The following is a 21,454-nucleotide window of genomic DNA, read 5'->3' as shown; positions in this document are numbered from 1 at the left end:
CATTACTTAACTAGACGAGTCAGTTAACAAATTCTTATTTACAATGATGGCCTACCCTAGCCAAACCGTAACCCGGACAATGCTGGGCCAATTGTGCACCGCCCTATGGGACTCCCAATCACAGATGTTTGTGATACAGCCTGGAATCAAACCAGGGTCTGTAGTGACGCCTCTAGCACTGAGATGCAGTGCTTTAGACTCCTGCGCCATTCAGGAGCCACTCGGGAGCTAAATGATATATTGCCACTGATCCATGATGAATATAACTCATTAATGCATCTTTTCCCGTAATTCATACTAGGCATTCTTATGCTCTGTGCTTTGAGATATTTGCATTGGATGCACATAATGGGATAGAAAAGCAGCTTGTACAGAGAGGCTTCGGGAACTGATAGAATGTAAGGCATGGGGTGGGCAGCCTAATTACTATTTTTTGTGTGTGTAAATGCTCCAGGCCTTACGTAAAAATAGATGCCCCAGGCCTTAATTGAGCGTCTAAAACTAGATAGAAAGTACTGTATGTAGAAATTATAATTGACCTATATGATTTTGAAATAGCGGTCCTTTTTCTGTCACGCAAATTGATTTTGACAAACAAATAGGTAAAAAAAAATCACTTCAGCCCTCCGTTGAATTTCGTAATACCGATGTGGCCCTCGAGCGAAAAAGGTTTCACACCCCTGACCAAAGGCCTTGGCCAGGAACAGATTGGCCTGACTGACCTCCTTCACGTCCCTCTGGAGCTTCTGATTGGCCTCCTCCGACTTTGTCACCTCCCTCCTGGCGGCTGCAAGCTGTTCCTCTATTTCCCCAACCTGAAATGACACGAGGAAGAGCAATAAGATGATAAGAGACAATAAAGGACTATAACAGGATAGAGCGCCTTTATGTGTGAAGCCGTGAAGCACTGGTTTGGGTAGAGGCATGGTTTATGGCAAATGTATAGAAAATGTTCAATGATCAGGCTGTGTGGGTTTTGTCAAACAGATGAAATGTTATGACTGTCCACAAGAGGGAAGAAGGGAACTGGTTCTTCATACACCCCCCCAACCTAATCTCTTTTTCTTTATATTTCTTCTCTTTTCTCTCTTTCACACTCTCACACAATAGTGTTGGGAATGGTTCATAAGAGTATAGGTTGCATTAAGCCCATATTATTTAGCGGGTGGGTCAAATCCTGAATGCTGATTGGTTAAAAACGCATTCCAGCTGGTGTCTATTTCACAAGTTACCATCGGCTGAATGACGTTAAAATGCCTATTTACTCTGTTCCATCTGACCGCGCAATCCACTGTCTCATCAGCCCAGTCAGGGAAGTTACACACTTGATCTCCACTATAAAAAGCATCGATACATTATCGCACATTTCTTTTAGACTAACATTTTGTTTTAAACAGCAGAGATTTGTATAAACCTTACGACATTTGCAACACTGTTTCAATATTAAAATATTCAGCTGTCCCATAGTAATGAACGTGTAGGGATCGGAAGTCAGGATGAGAGAGGCAGGCAGCGTTTCTCAGACAGTCGAAATCATGAATCAGCTGGCATATTTATGGATATATACAAAGAAATGTCAATTGAAAAAGGGTCAAACTAAAAGACGTGCAGCTAGCTTGTAGTCTTTCCAGCTTTAGTTTGAAGTTATTGTGATAGCTGTGTTGATGGCTAGCTCCTCTGAACAACAGTGTCCTGACGAGAGAGCACATTTTCTATGCCAGGTGAAATCGCACCTCATTAGCTCAATGTTATGGATGTATTCAAATAAATGTCACCAGAAAACAGCTTCAACAAATGCAGCTGCTGTTGTTATTCTGTCTGCACTGTTTGACGTGACTGTAAGTTAGCCGTAGTTGGCTAGCTAGCAAGCAAGTCATAATGTTGCCAGTCAGTGTGGTAATGGAACATTTAGGATGAACGACAGGGTCACATCCATAGATACAGAACAAAAAGACTGAAAGACTGGGTCACGTCCATAGATACAGAACAAAAAGACTGAATGACTGGTTCGCGTCCATAGATACAGATCAAAAAGACTGAACGACTGGGTCACGTCCATAGATACAGATCAAAAAGACTGAACGACTGGGTCACGTCCATAGATACAGAACAAAAAGACTGAACGACTGGGTCACGTCCATAGATACAGAACAAAAAGACTGAACGACTGGGTCACGTCCAGAATACAGATACAGACTGAACGACTGGGTCACGTCCAGATACAGAACAAAAAGACTGAACGACTGGGTCACGTCCATAGATACAGAACAGAAAAAAGACTGAACGACTGGGTCACGTCCATAGATACAGAACAAAAAGACTGAACGACTGGGTCACGTCCATAGATACAGAACAAAAGACTGACGACTGGGTCACGTCCATAGATACAGAACAAAAAGACTGAACGACTGGGATCACGTCCATAGATACAGAACAAAAAGACTGAACGACTGGGTCACGTCCATAGATACAGAACAAAAAGACTGAACGACTGGGTCACGTCCATAGATACAGAACAAAAAGACTGAACGACTGGGTCACGTCCAGAGATACAGAACAAAAAGACTGAACGACTGGGTCACATAGATACAGAACACTGAGATACAGATCAAAAGACTGAACGACTGGGTCACGTCCATAGATACAGAACAAAAAGACTGAACGACTGGGTCACGATCCATAGATACAGAACAGAAAAAAGACTGAACGACTGGGTCACGTCCCAGAGATACAGATACAAAAAGACTGAACGACTGGGTCACGTCCATAGATACAGAACAAAAAGACTGAACGACTGGGTCACGTCCAGAGATACAGATCAAAAAGACTGAACGACTGGGTCACGTCCATAGATACAGAACAAAAAGACTGAACGACTGGGTCACGATACCAGAGATACAGATCAAAAAGACTGAACGACTGGGTCACGTCCATAGATACAGAACAAAAAAGACTGAACGACTGGGTCACGTCCATAGATACAGAACAAAAAGACTGAACGACTGGGTCACGTCCAGAGATACAGATACAGAACAAAAAGACTGAACGACTGGGTCACGTCCATAGATACAGAACAAAAAGACTGAACGACTGGGTCACGTCCATAGATACAGAACAAAAAAAAGACTACAGAACAAAAAGACTGGGTCACGTCCATAGATACAGAACAAAAAGACTGAACGACTGGGTCATGTCCATAGATACAGATCAAAAAGACTGAATGACTGGGTCAAGTCCATAGATACAGAACAAAAAGACTGAACGACTGGGACACGTCCATAGATACAGATCAAAAAGACTGAACGACTGGGACACGTCCATAGATACAGATCAAAAAGACTGAATGACTGGGTCAAGTCCATAGATACAGATCAAAAAGACTGAACGACTGGGTCACGTCCATAGATACAGATCAAAAAGACTGAACGACTGGGACACGTCCATAGATACAGATCAAAAAGACTGAATGACTGGGTCATGTCCATAGATACAGAACAAAAAGACTGAACGACTGGGTCACGTCCATAGATACAGAACAAAAAGACTGAACGACTGGGTCACGTCCATAGATACAGATCAAAAAGACTGAACGACTGGGTCACGTCCAGAGATACAGATCAAAAAGACTGAACGACTGGGTCACGTCCATAGATACAGAACAACAAGACTGAACGACTGGGTCACATCCATAGATACAGAACAAAAAGACTGAATGACTGGGTCACATCCATAGATACAGAACAACAAGACTGAACGACTGGGTCACATCCATAGATACAGAACAACAAGACTGAACGACTGGGTCACATCCATAGATACAGAACAAAAAGACTGAATGACTGGGTCACATCCATAGATACAGAACAACAAGACTGAACGACTGGGTCACATCCATAGATACAGAACAAAAAGACTGAACGACTGGGTCACATCCATAGATACAGAACAACAAAGACTGAAAGACTGGGTCACGTCTCTGGCAACCGAACCAATAAAAGGAACGACCAGCCGGCTTGGGTAGCAACCCTAGATTTGTTTCGGGACTATATCTTGTGAAAGGATGAAATAGTATGAATACATTCATCAAAATAAAGTTTTTAATGAAAATATGTCAATTATTATTTGAGTATGTTGGTAACCCGTTGTATAAAAGTGATAATGCCCTCGAAGGGCATTATATATCATCCAAACACCGGCTTCTCGGGCATTATCACTTAAAAAAATTACACTGTAAAACCTTTAATGTAAATTTACAGTAACATTCTGGCAGCAATTGGCCAGTAAAGTCACTTTAATTTATTTTACAGTACAGCTACTGTAATCCATTTTACGGTACCACAAATATGACTGTAATCTAATTTACAGTACCAATTACAATTACAGAATATTACTGTAATTACCCAGTGACATATTAACCAGTGGTCCAGTATTTCAGAAACGGCCGGCCTCCTGGGCTTTTCACATACGACAGTGTCTAGGGTTTACCGAGAATGGTGTGACAAACGCAAAACATCCAGTCAGTGGCAGTCCTGTGGGTGAAAACAGCTCGTTGATGAGAGGTCGAAGGAGAATGGCAAGAATTGTGCAAGCTAACAGGTTTGTCCACAAATGGCACAGTACAACCGTGGTGTGTAGAACAGAATCTCGGAACGCACAACTCGTCGGTCCTTTACACAGATGGGCTATTATAGCAGACCACACCGGGTTCCACTCCTATCAGCTAAAAACAGAAAGAGTGGGTACGAGATCACCAACACTGGATAATTGAGGAGTGGAAAAACATTGCCAGGTCTGACGAATCCGGGGTCCTGTTTTGTCATGCTGATGGCAAAGTCAGGATTTGGGGTAAGCAGCTTGAGTCCATGGCCCCATCCGGCCTGGTGTCAACGGTACAGGCTAGTAGCGGTAATAGTGTGGGGAATGTTCTCCTGAAACATGTTAGGTCCCTTAATACCAATTCAGCAACGTTTTCCATGCACCAAATAATTCAGGCTGTTCTGGAGGCAAAGGGGTGTCCGACCCAGTACCAGATGGGTTTACTTTCCAGCACACTAACTGATATTTGGTGTTTTATATCACTTGCACTCTGATCTGTTCCCTACATACATTTAATTGTTAGGGAACCACTACCACATATTAGCTATATTTGTACAGCATTCTCACTAACAGGTGCAACAACTATAACCTCTTACAAGACACCCCTCAGAATATATTAATGAGACACTAGTGTTCAAATGGTTTTTGTCGCTCAAAAAATAAAGTATGGTACTGTGTTCTGAATTACAGAAATTTACTAGCAGTGATATTCAGGACAAGGTTTGTAGAAATCCTTAAAATACAGTATATTACTGTTTTCTGTTGGGGTACAGCACTCTCACGGATACAACAAATATAGCCTCTTACAAGGCACGTCTTAAAATACATTAATGAGCCAGAGACTCTTTCATGGCCCACAACATTTTTCCCACAATGCACCATAATTCATTCTGTAAAACACATTTACAGTATTTTACTGTGCATTCTACAGTGTTTTACAGTTGAAATGACAGAAAAGTCTTACAGAGTGCTGTAAAACACATTTACAGTATTTTACTGTGCATTTTAAACATGTTTACTGTTGAAATGACAGAAACATCTTACAGTGTAGGCATTGCATACATGTACCAAAACATGTAGGGTAGGCTACATTCTCTCCTTCTCTAACCCACCTGTCGACACATCAGGGCCAGTCTCTCTTTCAGCTGGCAGAGCTCAGCTCTTAGGCGCTCTATCTCCGTTTCTCTCTGTCTGCCGATCTCCCCGTCCAATCCAGAAGACGGTCCATTGGGTAGGCGCTGATGTCACGGGCAACGATGGTTTTCGAGAAAGGAGAGGGACGGGAAAGGAGATCAATTAGACACATGTTGAATATCAAAGAGACACATCATAATACCCATATACTATGTACTGTTATTAACTTGTGGACGGTAACAAACATAAATACTGGAACCAACGTGCATAAATCCCGCCTTACATCTTTCCCGCCGTCCAGCCCTTTATGCCGTCTTTTAATTTGGTCTCTTAAAGAGATTACCTGCAAGAGAGGTAAATGACAAAAAAATAGTGAATGCATTTGTATTTTCTTATTGTCAAGAAATTGAGATATAACATGCTCTAATAAAACATCTGTATCCGTATGGCTTTTACCTCTTGTGCTGTTGCTTGTAGTTGATCCTCCAAAAGAGTCACTCTCTCAAGGGCCACCCGGAGTCGCTCTCGAACCTTAGGGCCAAAAATGAGAAATTAAAGAGAAACGCTGAGAAATGTGTCTGTCTGGATCCCTTCATCAAAACAATAAAGCGACTGTTGAGAGAAAGCTACAGTAGCTGCTTATGAGTGGGATGGAGACCCAAAATGGGAGCCTGGTGGCCTGATCTCCCACCTTCTCATCCAAAGCCTTGTGGTGTTCAAACAGGGACTTGAGGGCCTTGAGGACCTCCACTTCACTGGAGACCCCTGCTGGGGACTGGGCCTGTCTCTTCACCACCGTCATCCTCAGACTGCGCTCGTGGCGGGACACAAGACACTCCAGGTGCTCTAGTAACAACTATATATGGAAAGGGAGAGGGAAAGATGGAAAGAGACAGAGAAGGGGGGAGAGTAGGAGAAAGAGACAGCCAGAAAGAGGCATATAAAGAGATTGAGGTAGAGGGAGAGAGAGGCAGAAGAGTTAGATGCACAGAAGGAGATGGAGAGAGGCAAAGGAAAGGAGAGACAGGCAGAGTAGGAGGTGGAGAGGAAGGAAAAAGGAGGACAGAAGGTAAGAGAGGCACAGGAGGGGAGAGAGGGGGAGAGAGAGAGACAAGATGGCAGAATTACAGAGTTTATAGGGAGTAGACAGGAGTGGAAGAGCATAAGATAGCAGAAAGAGAAGGGGGAGAAACATGGAGAAAAAGGAGAGGGCAGAGGGACGGACGGTAGGAGAAAGTGTGTACTAGGGAGGAGAAGAGGGAGTAATAGAATGAATCAATACCACAACTACAATGGGTGAGAAAGAACAAACACAACTGCTGAGAAAGTGCTAAGGAGTCAAATGTCTGATAAACATCTTACACGTGTGTTGTTTCTCTCTGCCTTGAGCTCAGAAATCTCCTCTTCCCTCTCCAGTAGCTGCTCCCGGCAAACATTCAGCTCCTTAGTCAGCACAGCAAACTCCTGCAGAACCCCCAAGCAACATAACATAACATTCGTGAACAATATGGACGACTTGTAACATGCTCACATATACTCAATCAATATATACTGTAATCAGCTAGGTGTGCAACCAACTCTGAAAACACACACGCATGTACAGTACACACATACACATCCTTATGATCCGTACCCTTCCAAAAAAAGTGAAAATTATCCCTATTATTTGGAAGAAAAAGGAAACCCCCAAATGAAGCTTGGTTTTGGCAGCACCATCTTTATAATGTTCATTTTGGAGGCACAAGCTTAGAACCTTCGTTTTTTCACTTGACTACCTTCAGACTGGAGGACTACAATGACAATGTATATGCTGCAATGTAAGCCATAACAATTTCTGTCGTCAACATGGCCTAAGACACACAGAAACATACAGCATGAAATGCAATGGGACAGCGATGGGAGTCAGAGATAAGAGAAGGAGAGTATACAGATGGTGACACAGTAGGACTGTTGGCACTCTGCTTTCTGGGGTTGGTCCTTGTTTTGGATAAGGGTCAGAATTTCACTTGGCATCTCGGGTCATTTATTTTTATTCCATCTCTCTCTCATTCTCACTGTCTGTATGATCAAGGAGAGACTTTGGGCTCCATTCTGGAGAACTCTTATTTAAAGAGTAGCATACAAACATACCCTTTATCACACGGTCCAATTAGTAGTTGTGTGCTATATACTGTACAGTTCACGTATGCTTTGTGTATTGTACAGAGTGATTGTTGTGTACTTGTATGCACACTTACTAATTCTAATCTAAAATCACAGAATGGTACTGGGGTACCGTTCAAAAATCTTGTTTTCAGAATAAGCTGTGTGTGTGTGCAGTTGAGGCCCCGTAAACCAAGCATACATTTATTAAACTAAATAATAATAAAAACAAAACATAAACTGTGGCTGTCTGTAGGATCAGTAGTGTATGCAGTGTGTGGATGAGTGGAGAGGTTGTATGGTGAAAACAGACCAAAAAAACAAAGGTGATGGAAGCCAGCCTGGCAGTCAGGAAAGATAGAGAGTGTTGGCTGATGTGGCCACCCTTTATAGCCCACCCGCGCCACATCAGCTGACGATCCTCCCAGCTCTGCCCACTGGCCTCCTGCAACAAGCAAACTACCACACCGGAGATCCCAGCAGACATAGATGCGATAAGGAATTATACAACAAGCAAAGTGATGATGCTGTTTGTATGTGGCTGCTATGAAAGTGAACTGTGTGTGCGTCACAGGAGATTGGTGGCACCTTAATCGGGGAGAACGGGCTCATGGTAATGGCTGGAGCAGAATTCGTGGAATGGTATCAAATGTTTTCCAGATGTTTAATGCCATTCCATTTACTCCATTCCAGCCATTATTATGAACCATCCTCCCCTCAGCAGCCTCCACTGGTGTTCGGGTGATCAGGGGTGTAGTCATTCCACCAATTCTGTTGAAAAACGTTTCTTAAAAGGAAGCTAACGGAATTAAATGGGAATAAGCCAACCTAAACTCTCATTTGCAACTGTCTGGACTAATGATTACACCTTAGATCAGCTAGATCAGGTGTGCCCAACATTCTTTGACATGAGATCTACTTTTTCATTTGCCAGCCTGATGAGATCTACCAGTCTCTAAATCTAAATGTATGAAACTTAACACACCACTGAGTATGGACCTGCTGCTATGATACCTATTTGATACCCAAATATAATGTAGACTGATAACATGTTTTCCACAAATAAGTACAACTCATTTAATTTCCTACCTTAGTGTGACTTTTGGCATAGGGTGGAGGCAAGTCGTTTTTCATAGTCTGGGCTGCAGCAGCTTGTTGCAGGTCTCATGCAGGCCACAAGGTGAGTCATAACAGATCTGTACTTCATGTGAGAAAAAGCTGACTCACAGAGGTAGGTTGATCCTAAAAGGGCTGATACGTTGAGAGCACGTCTTCTTATGTTGGGATACTTCTCCTCTAGCAGTAGCTCCCAGAACTCTTCCTTCATCTCATTGGAGTTCAGCCGAATGTCATTTTGAAGGGTGAGAATTTCCGTTTCTGCTATAGTTGTGTCCAACTGCAAAAGTCATCCCATTTTGGAGGCAATGACTTCCACATTTATGTCTGTGCCAAACGGAAAGCACATATAAGTGGCAATAGGCTCAAGTGATGCAAAGTCAGTGAAACGACTGTCAAACTCAGATAAGATGCTCTGGACTTGCTCCGCGTAAGGTGCACTGTCAAGCTGTGCTGTATCCTTGCCCTGACGTTCAAGTTCTGAATGAATCGTGTTGACAGAAGTGCAGGTCCTTACGTTGCAGCTTTCTTTGTGAGCAGTTGTAGTTTGCATTTAATAGTGTTCACAGAGCTGATCATTTCAATTACATGTGTGCCTTTTCCTTGCAGTTCTACATTCAGTTCATTAAGCATGTAAGTTAGGTCAGTGAGAAAAGATACATCCAGGAGCCACTGTGTGTCCTCTAGGTGTACATATTCTGCATGTTTCGAGACCTTGAGAAACTCCTTGATTTCAGGCAACAACTCACTGAAAAATGTTCCTCGGCTCAGCCACAACACATCCATGTGCAGCAGCAGGTCTGTGTGCGCCGCTTCAGTCTCGTCTAAGTGAGCACGAAATAGTCTCCCTGTAGGCTTCTTGCTCAAATAGAACACACAATCTTCATCGCAACATCCATCACCTCTTCCATGTTTAACATCTTCCCACACAAAGCTTGCTGCTGAATTACGCAGTGATAACTAAACTCAGCCAAAAAAATAAATGTCCTCTCACTGTCAACTGCGTTTATTTTCATATTTGTATGAACATAACAAGATTCAACAACTGAGACATAAACAAGTTCCACAGACATGTGAATAACAGAAATGGAATAATGTGTCCCTGAACAAAGGGGGGTCAAAATCAAAAGTAACAGTCAGTATCTGGTGTGGCCACAAGCTGCATTAAGTACTGCAGTGCATCTCCTCCTCATGGACTGCACCAGATTTGCCAGTTCTTGCTGTGAGATGTTACCCCACTCTTCCACCAAGGCACCTGCAAGTTCCCGGACATTTCTGGGGGGAATGACCCTAGACCTCACCCTCCGATCCAACAGGCCCCAGACGTGCTCAATGGGATTGAGATCCTGGCTCTTCGCTGGCCATGGCAGAACACTGACATTCCTGTCTTGCAGGAAATCACGCACAGAACGAGCAGTATGGCTGGTGGCATTGTCATGCTGGAGGGTCATGTCAGGATGAGCCTGCAGGAAGGGTACCACATGAGGGAGGAGGATGTCTTCCCTGTAACGCTCAGCGTTGAGATTTCCTGCAATGACAACAGGCTCAGTCCGATGATGCTGTTACACACCTCCCCAGACCATGACGGACACTCCACCTCCAAATCGCTCCCGCTACAGAGTACAGGCCTCGGTGTAACGCTCATTCCTTCAACGATAAACACGAATCCGACCATCACCCCTGGTGAGACAAAACCGCGACTCATCAGTGAAGAGCACTTTTTGCCAGTCCTGTCTGGTCCAGCGACGGTGGGTTTGTGCCCATAGGCGACATTGTTGCCGGTGATGTCTGGTGAGGACCTGCCTTTACAACAGGCCTACAAGCCCTCAGTCCAGCCTCTCTCAGCCTATTGCGGACAGTGTGAGCACTGATGGAGGGATTGGGCGTTCCTGGTGTAACTCGGGCAGTTGTTGTTGCCATTCTGTACCTGTCGCGCAGGTGTGATGTTCGGATGTACCGATCCGGTACAGGTGTTGTTACACGTGGTCTGCCACTGTGAGGACGATTAGCTGTCTGTCCTGTCTCCCTGTAGTGCTGTCTTAGACGTCTCACAGTACGGACATTGCAGTTTATTGCCCCGGCCACATATGCAGTCCTCATGCCTCCTTGCAGCATTCCTAAGGCATGTTCACACAGATGAGCAGGGCGTCTTTCTTTTGGTGTTTTTCAGTCAGTAGAAAGGCCTCTTTAGTGTCCTAAGTTTTCATAACTGTGACCTTGCCTACCATTTGTAAGCTGTTAGTGTCTTAACGACCGTTCCACAGGTGCATGTTCATTAATTGTTTATGGTTCATTGAACAAGCATGGGAAACAGTGTTTAAACTCTTCACAATTAAGATCTGTGAAGTTATTTGGATTTTTACAAATTATCTTTGAAAGACAGGGCCCTGAAAAAGGGCGTTTCTTTTTTTGCTTAGTTTAAGATAATAAGATGCTATGGTTGCCGCCTTCCCTTATGTCACAGGCCTGTGAAAATTGACTGCTGCGCTTCCAGTAGATATTTTAGTTCTTGTACCTTCTCTTCTTCGTAATTCAGTCGTTGCTGGAAAATCTCTTTCCTGGGTTTTGTGTGTGGTTTTGAAATGTCGTTCTATGTTACCTTTCTTTGTGATAGCGATGCTGTTATGGCAGATGAGGCACACACATTTTGAGTTTGACATGACGAAAAAATAATCCTCCTCCCATTCCTTGTGGAAATTATACGTTTTCTGTATCCTTCCCTTCACTCATTATTGCTCCTGTCGACCACACAACTTAAGAACAATTTAAGAGCGAATCTCAGTCTACAAAGTTAGTATATATACCCACTGAAGTAGATTAGCCTTCACCTACGGTGGCCATGAAGGTCAATCTAATGAAAAATATGAACACAGTACTACTGTATAATGTCCTTTCAGATCCATAGGCTATTACGCCTATTACCAATGACTGTATGGTAATTACAGTGCTAAAAACAAACAAATATTTCCCTCAATCTGAGATGAAAAATAGCTCAAAGAAAATGCAGACAGTAAGGGAGCAAAAAGAAAAAAGGGAACACAAGCACAAATCCTCTCCATGTGTAAGTACAATACCGGTAATTCTAAAGAGGACAGAGTGGAATTAATTGATGTCCCGCTCTACTGTTGATAGTTTTTCTCTAAATGGGGGAGCACACTGATCTGCCACTGCAGGGATTTATTGTGAGACAGCTTTGCTCTGCAACTGACGCATACACAGACGAACACACGCATGCATGAACACACGCTCACACACATGCAGTCGCACACACGCACACCTGCACCACACACACACGCGCGCACAAACACACTAATACACACTCAGACATGCCAATCACACCGACCTACTCACTCACATGAAAATAGATTGACTGTACCGCCACTCATACATACTGTACCCCCCCACGCAAGCACGGGCACACACACACTACTGTACCTGTGGCAGGGCGATGGACAATTGTCTCGAGAGGGAGTCCTTCTCATGGCCTAGCTCTCTGAGGTGTAGCTGGGCCGCCCCAAGGCTGTCCTGGGTCTCCCTCAGGCTCTCCAGCAGCCTCTCCCTCTCGGTCAGCATGTTGACCATCAGGGACTCCAGGTTCCCTGTGCTGCCTCCCTCATCACCCCCACCCCTTGATTCTCCTCGGCCACCATAGTCCCCTTCCCCTATGGCACCAACAGGGCCCCCAGCCCCAACCCCAGGAGAGGAGAGGCCTCCACCGCGCCCGTCCTCCGAAATGGTGGGCATCACTTCGCACATCATCATGAGACTGGAGAGTGTCTGGCGGGTTCTGAGAGAAAACGTCTATGTTGGGAGTTTGTGTTTACCCAAAAGCCCTGTGTGCAGGTGGGTCAAAGAGTGTGTACGTGTGATTCGTTGACAGAATGTCTGTTACTTGAACGAGATCTTCTGTTTGAGTCTGTTCATATAAATTGTTCCTTTATTTCTTTGTAAAAAAAAATAGCTTTCAATCATGTTTGACGCTTCCATTTCACTCCTTCTGATGCCATCTATTGCATTACTACTTCTCCCCAAAACAACACTAACAAATAGGCTTAGTGCACTTCTCTCTCGCTGCTTATTTCTTTCTGTGCAACAACCTGGGTTTTGTTTACTAGGAAGTATCTATGTCAGGGTTCCGCAACTGGAGGCCCGAGGGGCCGGGACAAATTTGGCCCTCTGGTGATATTATTTGGCCCCCAAAGTTTGTTGAGCAAAGAAAATATTTATTTATTTTTTGGACATAAAAGACTGTAAAAACACCAGCAAACCAGCTACAAGTGATTTTAATTTTGAAAATCTGTTCCAAAGTATTCTCACGCATAATAGAGAGATATATGTGATCATATACAAATGCAAGAAAGGTTTGAAATTATTATGTTTCAGTCAAATGTCATATCTGTTTGGGCTTCTTACGGTCAGTTCCGGCCCCCTGACCATCCACTTAAGAAACAAATCAGCCCGCGGTTGAATCTAGTTGATAATCCCTGATCTATGTGCTCTTGAATGACCGAAGGAGGAAGTATCTTTGTGAAACTGGGCTGTGGTGGGAGTCTAGCATTAGCTGAGGAAAGGGAGGGGAGGAATGGATAGTGGAAGGCCCCACCTTCCGACTGGATCCACAGGTTGGGTCTTCACAACACCCGGAGCGATAGCTGAAAGAAATAAAGATAGACAAAGCGTCACACTAGGCCCACCTCAGTTAATGTATTGTATACAACATAGGAAAAGACAAGCTAGGCCAGTGACTACAACTACTGTAAGACAATTCCACAACATAAACCTGTACTGTAACTTGATGTACTGTAAGTGTAGTAATCTCAAGCATCTCAAACATGGACAGATAATGATACAAAATATGTAATGAAATATAGGTGTGGGACCTGGGCCGTGTTCAGCAGGGCCCGTGTTTGTTTTGTTTTCCAGTGTTAAACATTTGCAATCTGTGTTCTTATTGGTAGTACCTCCCCATTTCTATATGTTTTCTCCCTACTGAACATGACCCAGATATTGACCACATCTCGTGTGTTATACATATTAGTGTATTCTCTGTGATTTAACAAACAAAGCGTGTGCAAGCTTTTTTTCTTGCAGCCCAGCACTAACACACCTGATTCAGCTAATCAAGTTTGGAAAAAATGGCTCATTATTTGATTCAATCCTGGTCCTGGTGAGACACAGAGTGTGCATGCTTTTGAGACCACACAGACCTATGTAACCTAATCTAAATGCTGAAGACCCTCACCTCTCCAGATTGGGGAGCAGACCGGCACATAGTGGCTCTGTAGTCTTTTCTAGAGAGACTACTAGTGGTACAGTAACAACAAAGGGCTGCCCAGGAAGACTACAACTCCCAGCCTGTGTCCCAATACTTTACAAACCCTTCCTTCCCTTATATTTATCTAATGATCACAGATCAATAAGGTGACTGGATGAAAAAGCTTGTTTCCCACACCTGTCCAGTTTGTGAACAGAGAGGATAGGCCTAAAATGGAGATCTAAGGAAAGATCAGTGTTTTTCTTCAAGCCTGGTCCCGGGCACCCACAGGCTGTGCAGGCATTTGTCCCTGCCCCTTGCTAACACATACTTGATTTAAGAAATCGGGGTCTGGAAACTGGTGTGTTAGTGCTGTAATAGATGAAAAGCCTGCACACCCTGTGAGTGCCCAGTCAGGACCAGTAAGGAATACCACTGGTCTAGGTGTTACATTTTATTACATGATGTGGTGGCTGTAGATAGGGCAAGTCAGGCCATCAGAACCATGAGTCAGTCTGGGTAACCACTATAGCATTCCCTCCATGACCTGCCAGGAAGAGGATGTCTGGCAAACTGTAACCCACCCAGCACCTACTGCACCTGGGTTACTCCTGCTGCTCTACCAGCATCTTCCATCTCATCCAGGAGAGCTAAGGAGGACCACCGAGGCTGTCTCTCATGCCATCCTTCTACTGGTACGGGCAGTGGTCTCCAACCCTGGTCCTGAAGAGCTACTAGGTGTGCAGGCTTTTGTTCCAGCCCAGCACTGACACACCTGATTCAGCTCTGAGGTAGGGGTACTTAGTGATGGCCAGTGTGCCTGTACAGGGGACTAGAGATATTTACAGAAACACATTCAAAAGCAATGCAGAACAGCCATATGATCAAAGCAAAAACAGACTGGACAACCAGGCAATGTGACTCTTTAGTGCCTGCACTTCAGGACAAGTGCTAGATGTGTTCCAAGCCTTTCCACAAAATATAATACGAATAGTAATGTAGTAGTGTTTTCATTATCTTTGTGGGATAGGCTATTCAAACATGTTAATGACAATACAAACAGTTGACACGAGGAAACAAAGGCGACAAACCTCTCAAGACAAGCAAAGTTCCAAATTATAAACAAATTCTTATATAGAGTCAAAGATGATTGGGCTTGTGATACCAATTCCACACGGACTAATATGCAATGTCGACTAATACTGCATCATTGAACAGCTACAAAATGATCTCTGTATACTATTTATCATCATACTTGCCATCACCCTCATCATCTCTGTCAACACCCCATAGCTGTCACATTCCTAGCATGGTTGTGGTTGTTCTTTCCAGCCCAGAGTAGCTATCTCATGGTTGCTCTCTATATGGCCAATTAGGAGCAGGCATCAATCTTGTACAGTATTAGGTTACTAAAATAGCAGCTATCCACGAATGGGGGTCTAATAAGGAAAATATGAAATGTTTGAGAGAGAGAGATTGATGAGGAAGGAAGGAACAAGGCAGCCTACACAGCGCTGTTCAACAGACATTGGGGCGTGGAGGGGAGTGTGGCCAAGCCTTTCGCTATTACCAACATTGGAAGAAAGTGGGGCATGATCTGTTCACCATAAATGCTGTCTTATATAGGCTACTCAGCATTTCCGCACACATTAAATTATTTATTTCACATGTGTACACATTAATGATGACTGAGACGGCAGCGGTTTGTCCTGTTAGCCTATTTCCATCCATCTCATATCATGAAACGCATCATTGAAATCAATAACTGATTGTCGGCAGCTGGGCAGAGTGAGACAGAATCAAAGGAACGAAAGCCAATCAAACATGCCTTTAATCACATCCCCAACAGTGTTTCAGTGCTGAAAACGAGGCGTTTGGAGATGGAAGCTGTAGTCTACTTCCATGTTTTAATGTATGGAAAGAAAAATATCATTTGATAAAACACACACACAGCCCCACACAACTACATACATTCCTGAATGTTCATAAAGACATCCACAGTTTGCAGGAAGATATCTCGGGTGGTTAACTCTCATCATGCCATAGGATATAGGCTACTCATTTTATGGAGAACAGCACGTCAGAAATACACTGAACGGGATCCAAAATACATGTCACGCATTTTGGATACAATTTACTCCAGAGACAAACGAGATAAAAGCATTAAAATAATGGTTATTCTTGGAAATCGTTGCTTAATAACGGTAGTTTATATGCTAGTGTATTAGTTTATTATAGGCGTATAATAACTTGGCAAAGCATAGGCTACATATACCGTTATTTGTAGGCTACATTCTCTCTCGTGAGCGCCCTAAATAAATCGAGGTGTGTGTTGCTAACGCACCTGTAGGTCAAGTACAGTACAGGTGTCACGTTTATTTTATTGCATCGTTTATTGTATTTATTTACCTCCCTCCTATATTCCCCCTCCCTTCCTGACAACACAATATAAACATAGGCTAACTGGTTATCGGCTACACACAAACGCACACATTTCCTAGACTCTTCTCGTTTCGTGCCATAAGAAAACGGGTTGCAAGGGGCGGTGGAAGTTACATCCTTACCACAGTCATCGCGCGATGCTCATACTGTCCAAATCTGACGTTAAATATTTTTCGGACACATCTCCGCGGATTATGCCTCCGTGCCTGTGCTGCTTTCAGATCCCCAGATATATGGTTCCCCCTGTCTCTCTCCTTTGCACATGTAAACGGCATAAGGGAGCGGGGAGCGGCGCTACACCACTTTACCATAGCCTGCCCCTCTGTCGGATTGGAAGGTAATGGGTTTTAAAGAAACATCCTCTCAGCATTCTCCACATCTCTCTGTGATTTCCGCGTGCGCGCACACACACACAAAGCACACACACTGAGGCCAAACAAACACCTGATTTAATTACAAGTCCCCCTGACTGCTGCGAGCGATTCCCCTTGACAGCGGCGCGCGATTCCCCCTGACAGCGGCGCGCGATTCCCCCTGACAGCGGCGCGCGATTCCCCCTGACAGCGGCGCGCGATTCCCCCTGACTGCGGCGGTTATGTATGTCATGTACTGTTAAAATGTGTTGATAAATGTTATAACTTTAATTAAATTATTTTATTGAGCATATATATATATATATACACACACACACACAGTTACTAACTATACCTGATTTATAATGCGATTTACTTTGGAGAAAGATGATACCATATAGACATACTGACAAGCTGAATTTAAAATATATATATATATATATATATATATATATCACCTTTATTTAACCAGGTAGGCTAGTTTAGAACAAGTTCTCATTTACAACTGCGACCTGGCCAAGATAAAGAAAAGCAGTGCGACACAAACAACAACACAGAGTTACACATGGAATAAACAAACATACAGTAAATTATACAATAGAGAAAGTCTATATATAGTGTGTGCAAATGAGGTAGGATAAGGGGGGTGAGGCAATAAATAGGCCATTGTGGCGAAATTATTACAGTATGGCAAATTAAACACTGGGGTGAAAGATGTGCAGAAGATGGGTGTGCAAGTAGCGGTACTGGGATGCAAAGGAGCAAAATAAATAATACATAAATGAATAAAACAAACTTAGTGAGGAGGCTTCTAATGTTAACATGCATGAAACCAAGGCTTTTACGGTTACAGAAGTCAACAAATGAGAGCGCCTGGGGAGTGGGAGTGGAGCTAGGCACTGCAGGACCTGGATTAACCTCCACATCATCAGAGGAACAGAGGAGAAGTAGGATAAGGGTACGGCTAAAGGCTAAAGGCTAAAAGAACTGGTCCTCTAGTACGTTCAGAACAGAGAGTAAAAGGAGCAGATTTCTGGGCACGGTAGAATAGATTCAAGGCATAATATACAGACAAAGGTATGGTAGGATGTGGGTACAGTGGGGGTAAACCTGTGCATAGAGTGACGATGAAAGAGATGTTGTTTCTAGGAATATCATTTAAACCAGGTGATGTCACCGCATGTGTGGTAGTGTTAACTAAGGCGTATTGAGCAGGGCTAGAGGCTCTACAGTGAAATAAGGCAATAATTACTAACCAAAACAGCAATGGACAAGGCATGTTGACGTTAGGGAGAAGCATGCGTAGCCGAGTGATCATAGGAGTCCAGTGAGTGGCTTCAGGCAGCTAGCAGGCCCGGGCTAGCAAGCTAGCAGACGGCCCATTGAGGGACGTCGCGACGGAAGAAAGTCTGTTGTGGCCCTCTCGTACTGTGACGTCGGCAGACGGATCAGTAGGGCTCCGTGTGGTAAACCAGGCCAATTGGCAAAATAGGTATAGTGGCCAAAGAATTTGTCCGATGGGCCTCTTAAGCTAACAGTCCGATGTGCTCTAGACAGCTAGTGTAATGTAAGGGAATGTGTGTACAATGTGCTTTGTACATTAAGTTATACCAGCACCAGTAAAGAGATCAGAGACTCGGTGACTTCTACATCCTTACTAGAAGCAATTAACACAGCAGACAAAAACAAGGTTTGACCTCTCCTCAAAAATGGCTCCACTCCTGCTCCTCAAAAGGGGCAAAGACAGTTATTTTCTTGTTGTCATCTGCCACCACATAGAACATCTCATAATCTCTCTGTAACATGAATGGTTCCTTGAGGAGAATATTTTCCTCTTCATCCAGGCCATCATACAACCGTAGTTCTTTAAGGGTTGTAATGCGGTCTTCCCCATCCATCCCAATTACACTAGGGAGGGGAACAGTGCCTTTAAATGTTTGGAGTTCACACCACCTTGCTGCCTCTAGGGTGTCCCTGGGAAGAACATCTGCTACATCATCCTGAAATATATTGGAGAGGGGGAAGTGGGGGTTAAGTCTTTAAACATTGGTTTAAGACTATACCACTCATCATATGACACCTCCAACCTGTAGTGTGTTTTGTTTTTGCTTCCTTTTTTGATGTTTCAACCTCCTCTTCAGACCTTAGTGAATGAATGATATACATTCAATATGAAAAAAATATTCAGGTCAGTCTGGCTACAGTGAAACAAATGATTTTAAGGATGCGAATGAAAGTTTTTATGATGTTCAAGACTTACTGCATGGGAAAGTTCTGCAGGAGAATTAGGTACCACCATCACCTAATTTGCTGCATGATTTCCTTTGAAAAATAAAATCACACAATCGGATGGGTATCCAAAAACACATTGTATCCACTAGTGATGAGAATTTCATAATTTATGCATACCTCCATTGCAATGTACAGAGCGTACTGTAAGTTAAGAAATAGTAGGTTGTTAAGTTTGAGTTATGACGACAACAATAATGATAATAGTAAATCATAATAATAATAATAATAATTATACGCCCATCCCCAGGAATATATTTCAGGATGTAGAAGATATCCCCTCCCCAAGTTACATCATGTACAGCATGTTACATCAGCATCCAGGAGTTTGATGTATGAATTGTGTATGTAGCGTAAAAACTGTAAGAAATCGGTTTCCAAAAGTGTCAAGAATAATAAACAATAGAAAGTATGAGCAATAACGACAGTGTGCTCTGCCTGCTGCAAGCACAGAAATAATAATAACTTTAATCAATAACGACAGTGTGCTCTGCCTGCTGCAAGCACAGAAATAATAATAACTTTAATCAATAACGACAGTGTGCTCTGCCTGCTGCAAGCACAGAAATAATAATAACTTTTATCAATAACGATAGTGTGCTCTGCCTGCTGCCAGCACAGAAATAATAATAACGTTTATCAATAACGACAGTGTGCTCTGCCTGCTGCAAGCACAGAAATAATAATAACTTTTATCAATAACGATAGTGTGCTCTGCCTGCTGCAAGCACAGAAATAATAATAACTTTTATCAATAACGATAGTGTGCTCTGCCTGCTGCAAGCACAGAAATAATAATAACTTTTATCAATAACGACAGTGTGCTCTGCATGCTGCAAGCACAGAAATAATAATAACTTTGATCAATAACGACAGTGTGCTCTGCATGCTGCAAGCACAGAAATAATAATACATTTTATCAATAACGACAGTGTGCTCTGCATGCTGCAAGCACAGAAATAATAATACATTTTATCAATAACGACAGTGTGCTCTGCATGTTGCAAGCACAGAAATAATAATAACTTGTATTAATAACGATAGTGTGCTCTGCATGCTGCCACCACAGAAATAATAACGACAGTGTGCTCTGCATGCTGCAAGCACAGAAATAATAATAACTTTTATCAATAACGACAGTGCGCTCTGCATGCTGCAAGCACAGAAATAATAATAACTTTTATCAATAACGACAGTGTGCTCTGCATGCTGCAAGCACATACATAATAATAACTTTTATCAATAACGACAGTGTGCTCTGCAAAACATTCCCTAACCAGAAACCGTGGATTGATGGCAGCATTCGTGTGAAACTGAAAGCGCGAACCACTGCTTTTAATCAGGGCAAGGTGTCTGGTAACATGACTGAATACAAACAGTGCAGCTATTCCCTCCGCAAGGCTATCAAACAAGCTAAGCGTCAGTACAGAGACAAAGTAGAATCTCAATTCAACGGCTCAGACACAAGAGGCATGTGGCAGGGTCTACAGTCAATCACAGACTACAGGAAGAAATCCAGCCCAGTCACGGACCAGGATGTCTTGCTCCCAGGCAGACTAAATAACTTTTTTGCCCGCTTTGAGGACAATACAGTGCCACTGACACGGCCTGCAATGAAAACATGCGGTCTCTCCTTCACTGCAGCCGAGGTGAGTAAGACATTTAAACGTGTTAACCCTAGCAAGGCTGCAGGCCCAGACGGCATCCCCAGCCGCGCCCTCAGAGCATGCGCAGACCAGCTGGCCGGTGTGTTTACGGACATATTCAATCAATCCCTATACCAGTCTGCTGTTCCCACATGCTTCAAGAGGGCCACCATTGTTCCTGTTCCCAAGAAAGCTAAGGTAACTGAGCTAAACGACTAACGCCCCGTAGCACTCACATCCGTCATCATGAAGTGCTTTGAGAGACTAGTCAAGGACCATATCACCTCCACCCTACCTGACACCCTAGACCCACTCCAATTTGCTTACCGCCCAAATAGGTCCACAGATGATGCAATCTCAACCACACTGCACACTGCCCAAACCCATCTGGACAAGAGGAATACCTATGTGAGAATGCTGTTCATCGACTACAGCTCTGCATTCAACACCATAGTACCCTCCAAGCTCGTCATCAAGCTCGA

General features: G+C 43.5%; 1 protein-coding gene and 1 long non-coding RNA gene across 3 annotated transcripts in view; both read right to left on the bottom strand.

Moving 5' to 3' along the window:
* Nucleotides 1-13,279, bottom strand: part of LOC112224084 (PTPRF interacting protein alpha 3) — a 65,358-nt gene extending 52,079 nt beyond the window's left edge. Inside the window, exons 1-7 of one of the 2 annotated variants that reach the window (XM_024387381.2) lie at nucleotides 12,424-13,279; nucleotides 7,093-7,194; nucleotides 6,422-6,586; nucleotides 6,187-6,261; nucleotides 6,014-6,073; nucleotides 5,709-5,834; nucleotides 723-815 (exon numbers count right to left, since the gene is read on the bottom strand). In XM_024387381.2, the coding sequence (XP_024243149.1) occupies nucleotides 723-815; nucleotides 5,709-5,834; nucleotides 6,014-6,073; nucleotides 6,187-6,261; nucleotides 6,422-6,586; nucleotides 7,093-7,194; nucleotides 12,424-12,750 (948 nt within the window). In that variant the 5' untranslated portion in view covers nucleotides 12,751-13,279. The remainder of the gene's footprint in view (nucleotides 1-722; nucleotides 816-5,708; nucleotides 5,835-6,013; nucleotides 6,074-6,186; nucleotides 6,262-6,421; nucleotides 6,587-7,092; nucleotides 7,195-12,423) is intronic. The other variant, XM_024387382.2, reaches the window with a different exon arrangement.
* A 74-nt stretch (nucleotides 13,280-13,353) lies between these two features.
* On the bottom strand, nucleotides 13,354-17,177 carry LOC112223959. Its single transcript, XR_002949393.2, has 3 exons — nucleotides 16,807-17,177; nucleotides 14,843-15,074; nucleotides 13,354-13,640 (listed from the first exon to the last, which is right to left on the bottom strand). It is a non-coding gene; the product is annotated as an uncharacterized LOC112223959 (long non-coding RNA).
* Between the last annotated feature and the right edge of the window lie 4,277 nt (nucleotides 17,178-21,454).

Source organism: Oncorhynchus tshawytscha, linkage group LG25 (genome assembly GCF_018296145.1).
Source record: "Oncorhynchus tshawytscha isolate Ot180627B linkage group LG25, Otsh_v2.0, whole genome shotgun sequence".
Taxonomy (NCBI): domain Eukaryota; kingdom Metazoa; phylum Chordata; class Actinopteri; order Salmoniformes; family Salmonidae; genus Oncorhynchus; species Oncorhynchus tshawytscha.
The sequence above is the reverse complement of the archived record's forward strand: the minus strand, read 5'-3'. Positions and strand labels throughout refer to the sequence as shown.